This window comes from Hyperoodon ampullatus (genome assembly GCF_949752795.1).
Source record: "Hyperoodon ampullatus genome assembly, chromosome: 8".
In the NCBI taxonomy this organism is placed as follows: Eukaryota; Metazoa; Chordata; class Mammalia; order Artiodactyla; family Ziphiidae; genus Hyperoodon; species Hyperoodon ampullatus.
This window is the reverse complement of record NC_136921.1, coordinates 47,910,699-47,929,007: the sequence shown is the minus strand read 5'-3', so window position 1 is coordinate 47,929,007 and position 18,309 is coordinate 47,910,699. Positions and strand designations below refer to the sequence as shown.

Sequence of the window (18,309 nt, the reverse complement as noted above, 5' to 3'; positions counted from 1 at the left end):
AGTATGGCTATCTTTTGTCTACTGGCAATGGAAATTTGAGTTGATGGAATCACCTGGTTATGGGACACAAAGCAGACATAACCTCTAGCATTAGCTCTCTTTTGGAGGCTGCTGGTGATCCATTCAGCCAGATTAGAAAGAGTCCAAGAGTGTTTCAACCAAGGTGCTCAGTCAAGTCCTGCTAGAGAGGATGTGGTTGCCCTTCCTCTATCATGCTCCCTCCTCCACTGCCCATGCCTTCCAAAGTTGCTCATTTAATATTACATATAAATACAGGCTGCATAAGGAACAGACCTGCTCATTTTATGTGGCCAAACGGTTTGCTCTCATGTGTGAATTGCCCCAGTGCAAGTGTGCTTCTTGGTCTCCTAATGGGCAGAAAACTAGAGAAGAAATAGTCTGGCTTTCTGAATGCCTGTGATTCTTATGCTCTAAAAAAAAAAAATCCCAAAAAACAAAACCGAAAAACAACCCTTTAGAGATAAAATTCATAATAATAGCATACACCATGATGTTGAGGCTTTACAATATCCCAGGTACAGAGATAAGTACTCTACATTCATTATCTCATTTAACAACCCCTTGAAATATCATTATCCTTTAATAAAATTGAGGTAAGCTGCTCCAGGTCACAATCCTATTAAGTGATCTTTTGAATTTGAATGTTTAAGTTTTTAATAAAGTATCAATAATAAGACTTTTGTCTCCTTTAACATTCATTTAGTCACTTATAACTATTTTTGATGCATAATAATATATTGTTCACTGTTTCTAAATACTGGGGAAACAGTTGTGAAAAACACAGAGCACGATCCTGATCTCATGTTACTCATGGGACAGTGGAGGGTAAATAGATACTTATATTACATAAAGTAATTCTACATAGTGTTCTATGCTTTTTAGAAGTTAAAATAGAATTAGGAGATAGGCAAAGACTGTAGCAAGAGTGAGGGGGATACTCCAGATAGAACTGAAACAGGAGAAGATAGGGAAGGAAAGCATTGCAAGCAGAGACAGCATCCTGTGTCGAACATTTTTTTTTTAAGTTAAAGCTTAAGGTTTTTGAGGGGCAAGAAGGACAGACAATGTGAATAAAGCATAAGGCAAAACTCCACACTGTTTTTTTTCCCATACTAAATGAGGAAAATTAAATTCAAAGAACACAACTTACTAAATGAATTTTTGATTCTGCAGCTCTTATTCTTATGTTACATCTTAACGTTCCATCAGCAAGTGTTAGCAATGTAATAGCCCCCCATTCTTGGGTTTTGTTTTTCCTAACTACTAAAAAGATGCTACAGTTGGGAGGCTTTACTTTGCTTTGCTTTCTCCTCATATAGAGTCATATCAGTGGGTATGGTCTAGGAAAATAAACTATGTCTGCAAGAGTAGGAAACCAGATTGCAAAACATATTATGATTTGGGGAAGAAATATGTTATATTATTTGTGTTATCTATTTCAAATACAAAATTTAATCCATTCTAATAACTGTATAGTTTTAACACCAAGCAACGGATCATTAGCATTCTTAAAATAATTTGTCTTTTTGGTCCCATGAAAATTCAGTTATGCTTAAATAGTACTTACATTTAAATATACGTTATAAATACACTTATAATAAGGTGCATATTTATTAGAAAAATCGACAGAAATATGTAATCTTTAACATTTAGTTATAGTTTAAATAATAAATTTACTCTTTAAAATAAGTCCAAATTCTTTAATTTGGTTATATTTCCATACTTGGGACTCTTCTCCATCAACCAGTACTAGCAATTACATTATAGAGGAACTGGGTTTTGTTAGAGTAAACCCATTATTTCTTGCACCAGTTTGTCCTGATTTAAATCTGATACTCTAATGTGGAAATGCAATGTTTTTATTATATAATTACAGTGGACATATTTAAAAAGCTTTCCAGCCAAGACTAGCATTCCTGAATAGGAACGCTTTCAGCTCTCATCACGTTAAGTTTGAGAGGGAAGGATGTTTCAGCACATTGATTAAATTCATTAATTTGGAAGTAGACTCAGTGAGTATGCTCTAATAAAACATTATATGAAAAACTATAACTAAAATATCCAGTGTTGAGCTGAACAAAGTCTAGAATACATACAACAGAATAGAATGTATCTCAGAACTGTAGTGCACAACAAACTTACAATGAATACACTCTTACCACAAGACTGGAGAAAGCAAGGGTGGTCCTGAGTAGGCACTCAGAGGTATGTTATTCAAGGATCGATACATGACTATTTCTGAACTCAGTCATTGTCAGACTTCTGACAATGCAGATTTGCCAGGTTTTAAACAACTTATTTAAGTGATAGCTCTGACTTGCAAATACAGGGACATCAGAACCTGATTTGTAGATAACACTCTATTCTCTGTTTCAATGTAGGATTTCTTTAAATAGTTAGTTTTATTTAAAACTAATTGAAAGATTGAATCATGAACAGCTTTCAGGAGAATAGTTATAGCTTAAAGAAGAAAGCCATACTTGTTCTAATTCAAGAGATATATGAAGAAACTGGAAATGAGAGAAAGGTTCACAATATTGATTGAATATTTTCAAATATGATCTAAAAAAAGAAAGGTGAGAATTTGTGTCACGTGTCCTGAAAAGCAGAAATATAAGCATTAAAGGATCATTTTATTAAGTTGAGAGATTTTTTGCTGAATTTTACTCAGGACTACCGAGAAATAACATCTTCTATATAGTTGTAAATATGCAACTTGGCTTTAAAATTATTTAGAGGGCTTCCCTGGTGGCGCAGTGGTTGGGAGTCCACCTGCCGATGCAGGGGACGCGGGTTCGTGTCCCGGTCTGGGAAGATCCCACATGCCGCGGAGTGGCTGGGCCCGTGAGCCATGGCCGCTGAGCCTGCGTGTCCAGAGCCTGTGCTCCTTAATGGGAGAGGCCACGGCAGTGAGAGGCCCGCGTACCACAAAAAATAAAATAAAATAAAATAAATAATAAAGTAAAATAAAATAATTTAGAATCATTGTCTGAAATGTCAGCAAAATTAAGATGGTTTAAGAAAAAAAGAACTACCTTTTTCCCCATGCAAGTTACGTGTGCTCTTTTATGTACAAGAATATGGAGCCTTTTGTCTGGGTTGAAAGTAAGAGCAAGATTTGCTATGCTCTCAGATTTTAAACAGTAATTAAAATATAATTTATAATTAATTCTGGTAAAGCTTATTTTTTTTTTTTATCTAAAGGGTTCTTCTTTGTTTTTCCAAGGATCATTATGAGTAAGAGTCATTGCCTCTTAGGGCTTGGCAAATCCCAAATTTCTGTCTCTATCTCTTCCCCTCCTTTTCTGTTCCCTTTCTTTTTATCTCCCACTCTCTTTCCTTAATTGGCTCTAATATAAAACTGAAGTATATCTGGTAAATAGTGTTTCATGTTCTCTGCTTCTAATTTAAAGCATGGATGAGTTGTAGACTTTTTTTTCTCTCTCTAAATAAAAAATAACAAACAGTACCCTAAATCAACTTTTTGTATGGTCTTGGTTTTTATTAGGGTGGATCAGTGACCCTCACTCAATTAACAAATGAAAAAAAAAAAGTTGCCTCTACCCTAGACTAAACAAGAATGACTGCAGTATGAGGAACTGGGTTCAGAAGTAGAAAGGAGATATTGATAGATTTTTGTGCACACAATGATTTTATGTGAAACATCATCTCTCCTAGGAATTGTTTCCAGGTTAGTTGGAAGAAAGCTAAGATTTCTATTGCTCCTGACTGTATGAACATGCTTCATTAACCATTCAGTTAAGCATTTTCTGAAATGGCCTTGGTCTTCTTTGGATCTAGCTGCAGGGTATCCTATGTTATTTTACACAGATGCTTCTACTGGTTAGAATTGTAAAGAGTCTTACTCTAATGTCTTTCTTTGTTGATGGAGACAGCAAAGGCTAAACTCAAGGGACTTGTCCAAGGTCACAGATAAGTCATGGGAAAGTCTGTCCTAGAAATAAGTTTCCAAGTCAGTTCATGTCTTCATTCCTTAAAAATGTATTAAGTGCCTACTGTGCGCAAGGTTATGTGCTAAGCCCTGGAATGTGTAAAGAAACAAAGCAGTGATGATTCCTGCTCTCATGGAGCTAAATTTGTGCTGTTCTTTCCATTATTTCCTTTTTTAGCAGATAGTTGTTTTGGGTTGATAGTGGCTTTTCCTATTTTAGTAGATAGTTCTGGGAGTATATATTAAAAGTGCCTTAAAATCAAAGACTACAAATTCAAGTACTGAGTAAGCTATGTGGTATCTTGTGGGCATTAAAGAAGTTTTATTATCTTTGACTAATTTACTTAACCTCAATTTTTTCCTGATAGAATTATACTACTACTTTGGTTTATAAAATTTTTCATTCATTGTGTACTTATTTTTCTATGTGAACATTATAACAATTTCTTTAAAAATGTGGGACACATAAAACTAGAAACTGTGTTCTTTAATTATGTTTTCAAAGAGCCCACTGTTAAAATATTCCAATCAGGGCTAACTATTTATATAAAATCTTTTAATGGACTAATAAGAAAGAACAAGAGTGACAACTATGCCAATAATAGTGTTTTCCAAACGAGACTCTCCACTTAACAGTGCATATATACCATCTCAGCTATGATATAGATACTAATAGAATCTGCATTTTAAAGATGTGAAATTGAGGATTAGAGAAATGAAAGAAGCTGCTCGATACTATGCAGCAAGTAGCTGATGAAGGTGGAATCTGAGACAAGATGTGCCTGTTTAGAGAACATACTCTTAACCACTCACCTGTAGTGAAGGCTGTCTAACACATAAAAAAGTATTTAGAATGGTATACCTGGGCCTAACTTGACCCAGGTTTCTCATGTTTTATATAAAGCCCGAGAATATATAATAAAAAAGAAAAATTAATTGAAGCTTTGCTTCTTTCTGGTCAAATTCTCCATTTTTAAAAGATAACTAAAGTCAAATAAAATTACTAAGCCAAACAGAAAGTATATAGATGGGGAGGAACCCTAGATAACTTAGTTAACTACTTAGAATATAAGTAAAATTAGGCGTTGAACTAGATAATCTCTTCAGTTTTCATGGCTTACAATTTCTACCTGTTGAAATTCTACCCTTTATTCAACACTCATTTCAGTGAGGTTATTACCTCAAGAATCTTCCAATTCTATGAGTCAAAATGAGTCTTTCTTTCCTCTGTCTTCCCATAGCTCTTTGTAGCTCCACAGCAATTTGGGGGGCTTTTGTTGTTGTTGTTGTTTACTTTGTATTACTATTTATATAGGGATAATGTTAGTTGACTAAGTAAGTGTAGTCTATGTGCCTACATGACTGATATTGTCTAATGACAAAATTAGTACCTTTTACTGTATATTGAAAGTTCGCTACATGCCAGGTACTGTGCGTCTTCTCTGCCCAGTATTTTAAATGTTAGGACTCATTATAAAAAACAGGCTAACTGAAAAACAGAAATCAGGATAAGTCCATACTATTAGTAAGTGGTAATGGCAAGATTTGCATATATCCCATGTTTTAATTACTGTATTACACTATCCATTAAAATTAACTGTGCCTGAAATCAAGTATATATCTATCATGCTAACTCACCATTAAAGCTTTTTTATAGTTCACTATAGAAAATGAATAGTTAATTGTAGTTTCTGAATAAACTCTAAAAATAAGCAATGCAACTAGTTAAAAACCTTAATTTTTCTTTTATGTAGAGGCCAAGAACCAATTTTCATATATTGGCAAGATATTTATTTGCTTTAATGAGGTTTTGCCTATGTAGCATGTCACAAATCTTTTTTCTAAAGCATCGAAATTTTTAGCAATTAACATATATATATATATATATATATATATATATATTGCATATAGAATTCTTGATTTAAAAAAAAAGAAAACCTGCTCTTTTTCTGAAAAAAATAAGGTCTATCAATATGTTGAACATGAAGACGATGTTTGGGGCAACATGAAATTTTTAGCCTCTCTTTTTAAAATGAGAAATGGGTCTACAGATTATATCTTTAAAGCTAAAGTACTTAGCATGTATATACACAATTTCAGTTTTTTAAAAAGTGTTTTTCTACGGAGAAAATAAATTAATTCTGAAGTTTAAAATTTTAACCCTTCAGTTTAAAATTACTTGTATTGGTTGAATAGCATTTGCTCTTTTAAATATAATATATGTAAATACAGATATAAAAATATTGAACCAGATTTTCTTTCAATTCCTAATCAATAATAAATGTAGTTTATCTGTGTAGATTGCTTTCAGCCTGCAAATACTTTCACAAATGCTAACTTTCCTGTTATTGAAATTATATATTTTGTTTTAAAAAATTAACTCTTTCATTCTAATCTTCTTTCCTAAATTATAGACTTGGGCTTGAAAGTAGCATTACAGATCATTAGGTGCAGCTATGAACCCAGTATAGAAATCATCTATTTCAAAATTCCTGCTAGGTTGACACCTAATATCTGAAAATCTTTGGTGACAGAAAGGTCAGTTGGTCAACAGATGGTTCAATCTATTTTGTTTGCCTGTTAGTGTTTTTTATTTTTTTAAATTGAGCCAACTATTTTTTCTCTCTGTGTTATTATACAAACTCTATTCCCATTTTAGCCTTTCAGATTATTGAAGTCATCTGCTGTTCCCTGTTTATTTTGTCATTTGGCTTAACAGTTGTGGTACCTTGACTCCCTGATCAGCAGATATTATTTTCTTTAATTTCTTCGTTGTCCTGATAAGTCAGTTCTATGGCATCCTCTTTTCCTCTTACAAAGTCAGCCCATAGTAGACAGAGTAAATGACTGGTTTAATTAGAGCTTTGAAACTGGATACTTTGCATTTATGTATAGTCTGGCTTGCAATATTGTTTTCCCTTGGCAGTCCCACTATTGCCTCATTAGTACACAGCAAGCATTTGCTCAGTTAAATCATGGCTTTTTCATAAAGAAACCGTTAATTTTACATTTGGTTTTATGGAGTTAGTTTAGGACTTCATTTATATCCTTAAAGTTCAAACTTGACTGGAGCCATAGGACTTGGAATTCTAGGACACCCTTTGTCGTCTTTTTAACTGCTGACTTTGGCATGCAATATAATTGCTATATTTAACTTTGTGTCCTTCAGAAATTTAATATGTCTAAATATTTTGGCTTATTACATGCAAAATAAATAGAGATCATTTAATCTGAAGGGTCTCAGCTGTATTAGTATTAAATCTGAAGAGATGGTGGGCTCCTAAATGGTAATTAAAAATGTATTCCACATTCAGCACAAACTAGTTGCATTTTCAGAAATACTACAATAAAAAAATCACAGAGATTTCACTGAGGAAATGATGCTAAGGTTTAGATATGAAAGATGACTACATGTAACTAGACTAGAGGAGCAGGGAAGAGACTATACAGAATATTCAATTATAGGATACATTAATGACTTTGATTTTATATAAATTATAACAGGAAGTCTAAAATTTTTAAAGCAAGGGGTGACAAAATCAGATCTATATTTAATATAAATCTTTGAAAATATTCTCGCTGCGATGTTTAGCATTGAATGAAGATGGTGAAAGTGGACTTACTGAGGCTACATAAGACTAGGTTGGTGGTGGTGGCAGGAGAGATGAAACAAAATGGATAGATTGGAGGGCTGTTGGGAGGTTTTATCCACAGAGGATGAGGAGAGAATGATAGGGAGGAAAACTGAGACGGTATCGAAGATTGCTCCTCAGTCTATGGCTTATGCAACTAGATTGCTGGTGATGTTATTTGTAAAGATGGGTCACTCTGGAAGAAAAACTGCTTTGGGTTAGGAGAAGGTAGATAGTATGAATTTGTTTCGAATATGTTGTTTTTGAAATACTTTTGAGATGATATATCTCAAGAGCCATAAAAAGATAAATACCCTTTCACCAAGAAATCACAAGTCTGGGAATGTAGCCTAAAAAAATAGTGTAAAATATGGGGAAAGTTATGGCTGAAAATGTCCATTGCAGTGTATTTTATTAATAGGAAAAGCTGGAAGCAACGTTAATTTTCAAAAATAGAAGAATGATTTAGTAAACTTTTGTCAACTTACTAAATACAGTATTAGTTAGCGAATTAAATAGCCAAATAAATGGTTGTTTTAAAAACTTCTTAGTGACATGGAAAGAATTATATAATGCTAAGTTGTAAAAATAGTTAAAATAATTTGTACATTACAAATAAAACAGTAAATACAAATGAATATGAAATAAAACTGGAAAAATAAATGAAATTGTGCAATAGTGTATTAGAATTGTAGGTGTATATATTTCTTTTCTTTATTTAAAAAAATTAAATTGTTCTCAATTTTTAAAAATATTGCAAATTTAAGTGCAATTCTCAAGATTAGTTTGTTTTTAATTAATGGTTGCATTTTTTTCCCTGAGGTTAGAAATATTAAAACATAACCTTTTTTCCAAGAAGCTTTTTAAGATAGTCTTAAATAACTCTTATGATTTCTATTGTATGCCTTTAGGGTAGAGGCTGATCTACTTTATACTTAGTCATGGTCATAAAAGTCTCCATGTTAGAAAAAGAACCTTAGCTGATATTAGTTACATTTAAATTAATCTTCTCTGTGTTTGTATGTGTGGTAATATGTAATTTTAATGAACTAAGAATCTGAGTTCTAGAGTACTGCATAGACTTTAGGGAATTACTTGTATCATTTAGTTCTAAGATCCAAGAGAGTCATTTATTCAAATTTAGATACATTCATTTTTAAATTGTAAATATTTTGTTTTCAGCAATAAAGAAGAAAAAAGAACTATATCTTTCTTAAATTTATACTGAGATATTGAAATTTTAATTTTATTTTGTGTCTTTAAATGTACTAAATAAAATATTAACTGAGTTTTAGTGCCATATTTTACCAATAAGTTTGTTATCATCAGTAACACTATTTCACTTTGTCAATTAGCATAAATAATTTATCACTGTAGACCCGAGGAATTTATTTAAAAATTGTCACTTTGGAAAATGGTTTATTTTCCAGTTTTCAATCTATTAGACAGTCATAATGAAGTTTTTCGTACTCCAAAATATTCATTTCAAAAATCTTACATAACCTAAGAGTATATTCAAGAGTAAAGACATGAAGTTTTATTAAACTGTATATAAGCAACTGATATTATGTAACTAATTATAAAGGCAGTGACTGAGAATTGCCTGTTTTTTTTTGTTTTTGTTTTTGTTTTTTTGCGGTACCCGTGCCTCTCACTGTTGCGGCCTCTCCCGCTGCGGAGCACAGGCTCCGGACGCGCAGGCTCAGCGGCCATGACTCACGGGTCCAGCCGCTCGGCGGTATGTGGGATCCTCCCAGACCGGGGCACGAACCCTTGTCCCCTGCATCGGCAGGCGGACTCTCAACCACTGTGCCACCAGGGAAGCCCGACAGTTTGTTTTGAGCAAGAACATTTTGGCAATTTGTTACAAAATATAGTATAGTAAATTTTATTCTTTAAGAAATGTTTTCCGTATTTTAGGATGAAAAGTCTCTTCAACTTATTTTGATGCATGTTTTAACACAATTTAGTAAAAAAAAAAAAAGTCACATTTTAAAATGTACTCAGATGTTGAATTAGCTTTATTCAGAGTGGAATATTTTTAGTCGGTTTCTAATGGTGCCTCGATAATGTCATAAATCAAAAGTGCCATTTAAATTCCCCAAAGTAATAGTTAGGGAGTATGGGACCTACATGTACACACTGCTATATTTAAAATGGATAAACAACAAAGACCTACTGTATAGCACAGGGAACTCTGCTCAATGTTATGTGGCAGCCTGAACGGGAGGGGAGTTTGGGGGAGAATGGATACATGTATATGCATGGCTGAGTTGCTTTGCTGTGCACCTGAAACTATCACAACATTGTTAATTGGCTGTATCCAATATAAAACAAAAAGTTTTTTAAAAAGTCCCCAAAGTAACTGATATTGAATATTCTTAAGGAAGTGCAAGTTTCCAGCAATTATGATGCAATCTCTAGATCCCATGATTTTGATCCCATGAAAAATATTCATTGGTTGGTTCGTATATTATTTCATGTACTTTGAATATTTGATGAACTGTGGGCTAAAAGCTAGTGCTCCAGTTACAAATGAGCCTAACATCCAGGTGTCTAATAATTTCTGTATTTGGATTATTTTGATGTGCAACTACTACTTTAGTTGGTTCTGAAGCTGCTAATGTTCCAAGATGATTGTTGAAGAAAAAGAAGGAGGAGGAGCAGGGGGAGAGGGAGGAGGAGGGAAGAGGGAAGAAGAAGAGGAGGAAGGAGAGGAAGAGAGAGACAATGACAGTGACACTGGTGATGAAGATAAAATAAAATATAGCTACTCTCTCTTTACACTGCATTCTTTAATTACTGGTGGTGATCAAAATTATGAAGACCATGTTAATGCATAATTATGCATTTTTAGAATTTATTTTCCTGTCAATTAAAAAATATCACAGTTGATAAGTGGAATCAAAAAATTGGAGGAAGGCAGATAAATTGGGAATTTGGGATTAACAGATAACACTACTATATATACAAAATAGACAAACAGTAAGGTCCTACTGTATAGCACAGGGAACTATATTCAATATCTCATAACCTATAATGGACAAGAATCTGAAAAAGAATATATATATATATATATATATATATACATACACACACATAACTGAATGACTTTTCTGTATATCTAAAACACAGTAAATCAACTATATTTCAATTAAAAAAGAAGAAATTGGAGCTGACTCTCCCTCCACCCTAAAAAGGAATAAACTTCAAGTAAATTTCAAAATATAATTTTAAACTATTTTAAAAATGAACCCACCAAACCAGAAAAATTAACCTAAACATAATATAATGAAATTATTATTTTTAATAATATATATTAAATGTCATTGCTATTTTTTGCATAAAATACCAGTTCTTATAATGTACCATGTATACTGATACTAAAATTGACCAAGAAGTTGAAAATTTAATTAGGAAGGCCTATAATATTTGGCAGTTTCCAAAGCAAATAAGGATAGGTTTACATATTTATTTTGGCTCCCTTTTTACTGCATGACTTCATTCTTATATGCATACTCATTTTGTAAAGTTAGGCTTCAGATATTTTATCAATCTCCTTTCTCTACATTTTATAAAGTCAAGATAAAGTCAACATATTTCAAATTATTTTAAACATTCAATTTATTTTAAACATTATAAATCATCTATGTTTCATAAATTTTATCAGCACATGGATAAACATGCATATGACACTTCATTCACCAAAGATAATCAGTAAATTAAAAAAAGTTTTACATGTACTTACTTGAAATAAAAGAATATACCAAGTGAGATAAGCAGTGATGCAATAGATAATCCATGTCCAATTATAGTCAGATAAAACAAATTCAGTGCAGTCTGTAATTTGTATGAATAAAAAAAAATTAAGGCTCATATCAATACTATAATTCTACATGTGTATAAGCTCAAAATCAATAAAATAACATATTTTTAAAAACATGTGATCTGATAGCCTTACCATTTAGTTTGCAAGCCAATGAGTATTAGAATACATCTGGAATGAAGAATATCTATGAAAATTTATCGGGTGACATCAAAATTTATAAATTGCTCTTTTTATTTAAGAAATTAGAAGTCACATATTAAACATATGAAGAAATAAATTTCTTGATCTACGTTGTATAAAATATGAAAACCAACGTTTATCATTTTGGCAATTTTCACTCTATCAGTTTGTGCACCTTAAATCAATGATTTTTGTTTGTTTGTTTAGACTTAAATGCCAGATAAGGCTTTCTTTCCTAACTGGGTTTTTTTTTTCCTTTGACAAATTTGAGGCTCCAAAACAAGTCTCAAAACAGTAATTTACAGGCGCCTCTGATGTGTACAAATAAATTTTTTATCTTGGTTTTGACTTTTTCTCTGATTTTTGTCTTTATTCTATTGTAACTTACCATTTTATTGTGTATTTTTATAATTCTCTTCAAACCCTTCTCTGAGTAAGCAAACAATACATGATTTATAATTATGATAGCTGGCAGTTATCAAATGCTTACTATAGGCTCGTTAGTTTTCTAAATATTTTCCTTGTATTAAGTCAATTCTTATGAAAACCTTGTGGATGGGTTTAGTATCCTCACTTTACACAGGAGGGGACTGAGGCAGAGAGAGGTTACAGCTTCCCCAAGGTCACAGCTGGTAAGGAGCAGAAACAGGAAGTCAGAAATCAGAACACAGTTTTAATCACTGTGACAAAGTGCCTCAATATACACACACGTGCAAATATATGCAGGCACTTTGTATCGAAGCTTTATTGTTGTGACAAACTGTGACTAACCTTGACTTTGATGTATGATGTTAAAAGTGGGAATGCCAGTGAGGGTGACCTAATAGCCAGTCAGAATGAAAGCCTTCTGCTGAGGGAACTGTGTAAACCCCGCTGGGCTTATCTTGTTTACTTGAGCACAATTCCTGACCGTAATTATAGGAATTCCACCACAGATGAAAATTTTCTTTTTTCTTACATTTTTAAAGTATGTTTACTTTGGAAAATTCTAAACTCCAATACTGAGACACTGAATTACCTAGCAGGATTGCTTCCTCGGTGTAATGACCAAATCAATAATTATTTATTTCTACAAAGATATTTTTGTTCATTGTTTTTATGATGAAAAGGCTTTACAATGGAATGAACTAGCTAAATTTTCTCCAATATTATATTGGCAACTAACTTTTAAAATAGTGTAAATTAAATCTGAATTTATAATTATTGCTTACCTTCACTTTCTCATGTGTGTTAACATTACATTGGGTATAATTTGTCCATGTTCTGTTGCTTGCTGGATGTCTAAACCAGTTTCCATCTTGGTCACAGATTTTTGTAACTTTTTCTTTAAAATTAAAAAGGAAACAGTAATTCAGTTAACCAAGGGTTTATTAAGTAGATGTCAAGGAGATTTGTATATAAATTTCTACTTTTACCTGAAGGATCAAAGTCCTGAAAGTAATCTGGGCAGTGCTGCATTGATTCCGTTCCTGCAGCAACATCATTCCAGCACAGCCATCCATCCCAGGTTCTGTTGCAATAAATGCCTTAAGGGGAGAGTAGAAATTAGGGCTTACTAACTCCCTCTAGTTATATAGAAAGACATAAAGTCCTAATGGTAGACTCACACTGACATGGAATAAAGACTGTCTACTGAAAATGAAGACATCATATAAAATCTTTATAACAATTACTTGGATTATTCACAAAGTAATTATTAGAATAACTAATTGTTAAATTAAATTTAGAAATATCTAAAAAATATATGAGGTTTAGCTTTAATTCTAATTCTCAAAGTTAGCTATTTATTTAATAAATCACACGGTTTTTGCTGGTTTTCTTAACCATAAAGTAGTGGTTAATTAGTGTCCCTATGCTTGAAATTCAAAAACTATGGGAAGTTGAAAACGTGTTTTATTTTAGAAACTGTATTCTAAGGGAAAGTTATAGTATTTTCTGAAGTGAAGAGATGAACATTCCAATATTTCCTGTTTCACCACATTAACCCTGACACATACTTAGTTAGGTCCCTCCACCAAGTTCTAGCTCTTACTTTCCTTCCTTTTCTTTTCAAATGAAGTAGAGTGTTTAGTCTCTCATTCTTTTCTTACCAACATTAAGAGAAAGAACCTCTTACATGAAAAAATGTAAAGTTTTTTAAAGACATAGAGAAATAAAATGACCAAAATGTTCCAAAGTTATAACAGTCTGTAATCAAAGAGAGTAATTTTCTGCCTTGTTAGGTAAGCACACATAGATAGAAACTTGAATGTTCCATGAGATGTTTATTATTATTAACAGATTTGTAAGGCAATCTCAGAATCAATCTAGGCTTCACGGAAGTAAAAAAGTTCTATTGGCCTGAAAATCTAAATAATTCTAATTAAAAAAAAAAAAGCCTCAGATAGTCTGTTTTCCCTCCTGTGATTTTCAAACTCTTATATAAATAGCTTGCATCCACATATTACTAAATAAAATGCATTTTGTGGCCTATCAGAGAAAAATTTCCTGATACCATTTTAGAAAGCCTCACAAACAAGTCCTTATACTTCTCCAAAAGATTCCACAACATTGGCTGCATGATAGATTGCCAGGTCTAGAATTTTTCCAACTGTGCTGTATGACATTTGAGTGAGACATGAGTAGGTAGGTATTCCATTAAAAAATTATGTAATCAAAAGGATTTGGGGAACACAAAGTTAAAATAAACATTTCTTTGTAACAAGATTTTCTAGAGTATTTAAAATTACAAAGTGTATTATGACTCTCCAAGAGGAAGATTTATTATGCAGTGATCTTGAACTTATCACAAAATTATTTTATTATAAAACCCTCATAAATATATTCCTATTGTTAAACAATTAGATTTGAAGCTAGCTTTCACACATATCTAGATGATTTGGAAGGTGTTAATTCAATAATTTTAAACTAGTAACACTTAGATTTTAATGGAATAAAGTGAGAAGCCAGATCAGTTAACAAAGAATTTGTATACAAATTTTAATTACTCGATAATTCAATCCCTATTGAGCTAATATCAGATAGTTTGTCATTGTCTGGCATATTTTAAATACATGTATTAACTGGATCTATATTGTAATAAAAATATTTGGACAGATATATCTAACTACTTCTCCGAAGATGAACAAATTAAATTGTTCAGTTAGATTAAGGTTCCAAGAGTTGACCAATGTGGAAAAATTGCTTTTTTTCTCTTTCTCACAAGCAAGTTCATTTTGACAGTTACAAATACTAATAATAACCTACTTTTAACGTTTCATGTATATAACAAACATTGTATTTTATACTATCAAATATTTTCCCCCAAATTTAAATTCTTTGTTTCCACTGTTGGTTTAAAGATTTAAAAATATCTAAAGTCTTCACATTTTGCTTTGTTTCGCTATGAGTGTTGCATTTTACATGTTGAACATAACTCTGCCTTTAGGGTTGCCAGGTAAAATACAGGACTTGTTTTTGCTTTTGCTAAATTTGGCAACTCTACTTGTTCTTCTCAGAATTGAAGCATATATACGGCACTTAGTAGGCCCTCAATAAATGTTTCAAAAATACCTTAAAAATATCTTAATGGAAACAGAAGCTCTTGGATTTCATTAGCTTTGCTACCAAATGTATCACACAAAGTATGTTAGGTGCAAAAAAATAAAAAAAAAATTGTCATTTTATTAAGCTACTATCAAGGAGCTTTTGAAAAAAAAGACATACAAATCACATAAACTGAAGATCAACTGTCACTGATTTAATCCAAGACACATACTTATTTGATATTTTAAATATCTTTATACCATAAAAAAAGTTACTAAAAATATCCCTGTCGCACATATTTTTCTTAGAATTTTTAAAAAGAGGCAAGATAATTGCATCATAAAATGTTCTTCATAAGTAAATAATTAAAACTGCACATATACCAGAAAAACTAGCAACTAACCCATTTTTAAGAATGGACCTAAGGGACCCATAATAATGTAATGAGGTAGTTTTCTTTCAAAACTATATTAAATGCATTTAAAATTGGTCATGTTTACCTTCTGTTTGTTGAACAGGGTCTTGCATAATTTTTTGGTAACATTCATATTGAGCCGTCATGATTTTATTTCTAGTAACACCCAACTGAATTAAGTCACCAGGGTTCTCTTCTTCTGATTCTGCTATGACAAGAATCTAAGGGATTAAAGAAAATAAAACTTCAGAATTGTGAGAATGTCTGTGAGAAGCAGTCTGTCACATTGGAAAACAGTAAGTGCAGTGATGTACTGCAGGGTCAACAGGCTCTGGGGGGAAATTCCTGATTTGTAGTGTTTGCCAATTTCCATGGTGTAAATATTCCTACCATGTCCAATTTCAAACCACCACCAAGAGTTGCCAATGGCCCCAGTGAGCAGCATAGTCCACAGTTCCCTCTCAGAAGACTGTGGAAGCCAGCTCCAAGCCATGTATCTGGAATGCAGACAGCTGTATTCAAAATTCACCTCTACTTTTTGACCTGGGAGTGTAGACAAGATATTTAACCACCCCCTCTACCACCACCAAAACTTCTGCTTTCTCGTTGTAAAATGGGATAAAATAGTATCAAGATAACAGAGGGGAAGTATCTGGCACATGGTAAATGCTTAAAATTGTTGGCATTTTTATAATTACATTTTGATAATCAAAATAATGACAAGTTCATTTATGACGTTGGTAAACAGAATTTTTATTGTACGCATATCAATAAAGGTTTTAGGCATGGTATATATTTATATTCTTCCACTTTAGTAGCTTTATTTTAAGATTCACTTATACTTTAATTTCTACCTGACTTTTTTTCCTGTTTTGTAGCATGAAGCCTGTATAAACCTTTCTTCAACCTTATTTCTTCTTTGCTTTTGCATAATTCCTATTAATTGTTTTCCATAAACAATTCTTTCTACTCCTATTTTGTTTCCTTATTTTTGATTTTCTATTCTCTAACAGGAAGTTGAATTTAATTTAAATTTAAAATAAATTGTAAAAGTTCTTCAGTATGTGGCACCACTCAAGTTTCACCATCACCTCACCACCATTTAACATTAACTTTTTTATTCTTTGATTGGTTTTAATCTCTTAATAAAGATTTATGCAGCTGTTGTGCTGCACAAGTAATAAATGGAAATTTATAACATCAAGAAAAAATTCTTTCCTCCTGTTCTCAGTTTATAGAATTGCATAAAATCAATATCATTTTTATTCTTACTTAAAAACTCAAGTTTGCACATCGTCTGAATGAATTCAAGAGAAACGGTCACAATTCCTTAAATTACAATAATCGGATTGGTAATCTGTTACAGAACTACCTACAGGGAACCAGCTTTGGCCTGTGCAGCTCATTGGCCTACTCAATGGAGGGTGGGAGCTGAAGAAACAGGAATCCTGTATCTTGAATTTCAGTCTGTTTACTTAAGATAACATCTAAGAAGTGCAGAATTTGGACTGCTCCTAGACTTGAGAATGTTTTTAAATACAAATGCTGACAGGAGAGTAGTTGTGCTTTTTTCCCATTTAGGTTTTCTATACTTTTCTTGAGTTTCTTTGTTTGAATCTTTGTGGGGTTTACTTGGAAACACCACAAGAAAATTATTTGCTGGCACAGAATTAGGTGAGATTATGTCTCTGAGTTTCTCATACATATAGTAAGAGTATAGTCACTGTTTTAATGTGAAACAGAGAAAAATAGGAACAAAAATTTCTGTAAATAAAAATAAAATTAAATGTCTATGACCTATGACCCCTCAAGTACAGCAATTGCTTTTTAGTCATCCTTAGTCTACCCTCCACCTCCAGCCCCACATCCCCTGCATATACATGCAGAGGCATGCAGGAGTGCACATACTCACATACACATCTGCCTCAAATTTAGCATCCATGCCTGTCAGAAAATGGGCACTTAATACTTATTTGAGTGAATGGGTGAGGAACTTAATTTAAAACATAGTGCATGATTCCAAAGTGATTTTCAATCAATACAGGTCAATCAGTTGGCAGAATGGGAGAAAAATCAACAGATTGGAATTGCTTTTTTAATAGATCTAACTCAGAATCAGCAGGTCTGATTGAAAATATTTCATCTATTACGTATGACTGTACTATAGAGCCATTCCATTTTTATTTCAAACTCTGGTAATGGCTTTTCTCTGGTGTCCGCACATTTGTGTGCATCATCCCTCCACCCACACTGCACCATCATACTGTTGTGCCTGCTACAGGACTAAAAGCCTAAAAAGGTACACTGAAGGGAAACAAATGATTGCTGTGTTGATTAGATATAAAAATGTACTTAATTTATGCATCCAATAACTACATATATTTTTGTGTTATTAGCCTTTATCAATTATGGGTATGTTGGAAGTTAAAACAGAAATAATCATAGATAGGGAGATACATTAGAGAAATTTATGCTTACCATAAAAAATGGCAAGAGAAACAGAAAATACAGGATACACTTTTTCTCCATCATTAAAGCCAAGATGAAATATGCTATATAATATAAATCAAACTGCAATAGAAAATAAAGGAAATATAATTTAGCAATATATATGAAATAAGCATAGATGGCTCTCAATGGAAAAAATTTTAAAACTACACAATAATTTTGCTTTAAGGATTTGATTAATAGTCTTACATATTACAAATATTAAGAGCATCGTGGCTTAAAGTACTAAAGAGCTTAATTAAATACA

The 18,309-nt window shown here is 32.4% G+C and overlaps 1 protein-coding gene across 1 annotated transcript in view; it reads right to left on the bottom strand.

Annotated features, from left to right (window-relative positions):
• CALCRL (calcitonin receptor like receptor) overlaps nucleotides 1-18,086 on the bottom strand; it is a gene marked incomplete at both ends in the record, with an annotated part of 40,478 nt that extends 22,392 nt beyond the window's left edge. Inside the window, 5 exons of the mRNA XM_079710273.1 lie at nucleotides 11,354-11,445; nucleotides 12,826-12,938; nucleotides 13,030-13,140; nucleotides 15,640-15,775; nucleotides 18,033-18,086. Coding sequence (XP_079566399.1) covers nucleotides 11,354-11,445; nucleotides 12,826-12,938; nucleotides 13,030-13,140; nucleotides 15,640-15,775; nucleotides 18,033-18,086 — 506 coding nt within the window. The remainder of the gene's footprint in view (nucleotides 1-11,353; nucleotides 11,446-12,825; nucleotides 12,939-13,029; nucleotides 13,141-15,639; nucleotides 15,776-18,032) is intronic.
• Nucleotides 18,087-18,309: the final 223 nt, after the last annotated feature.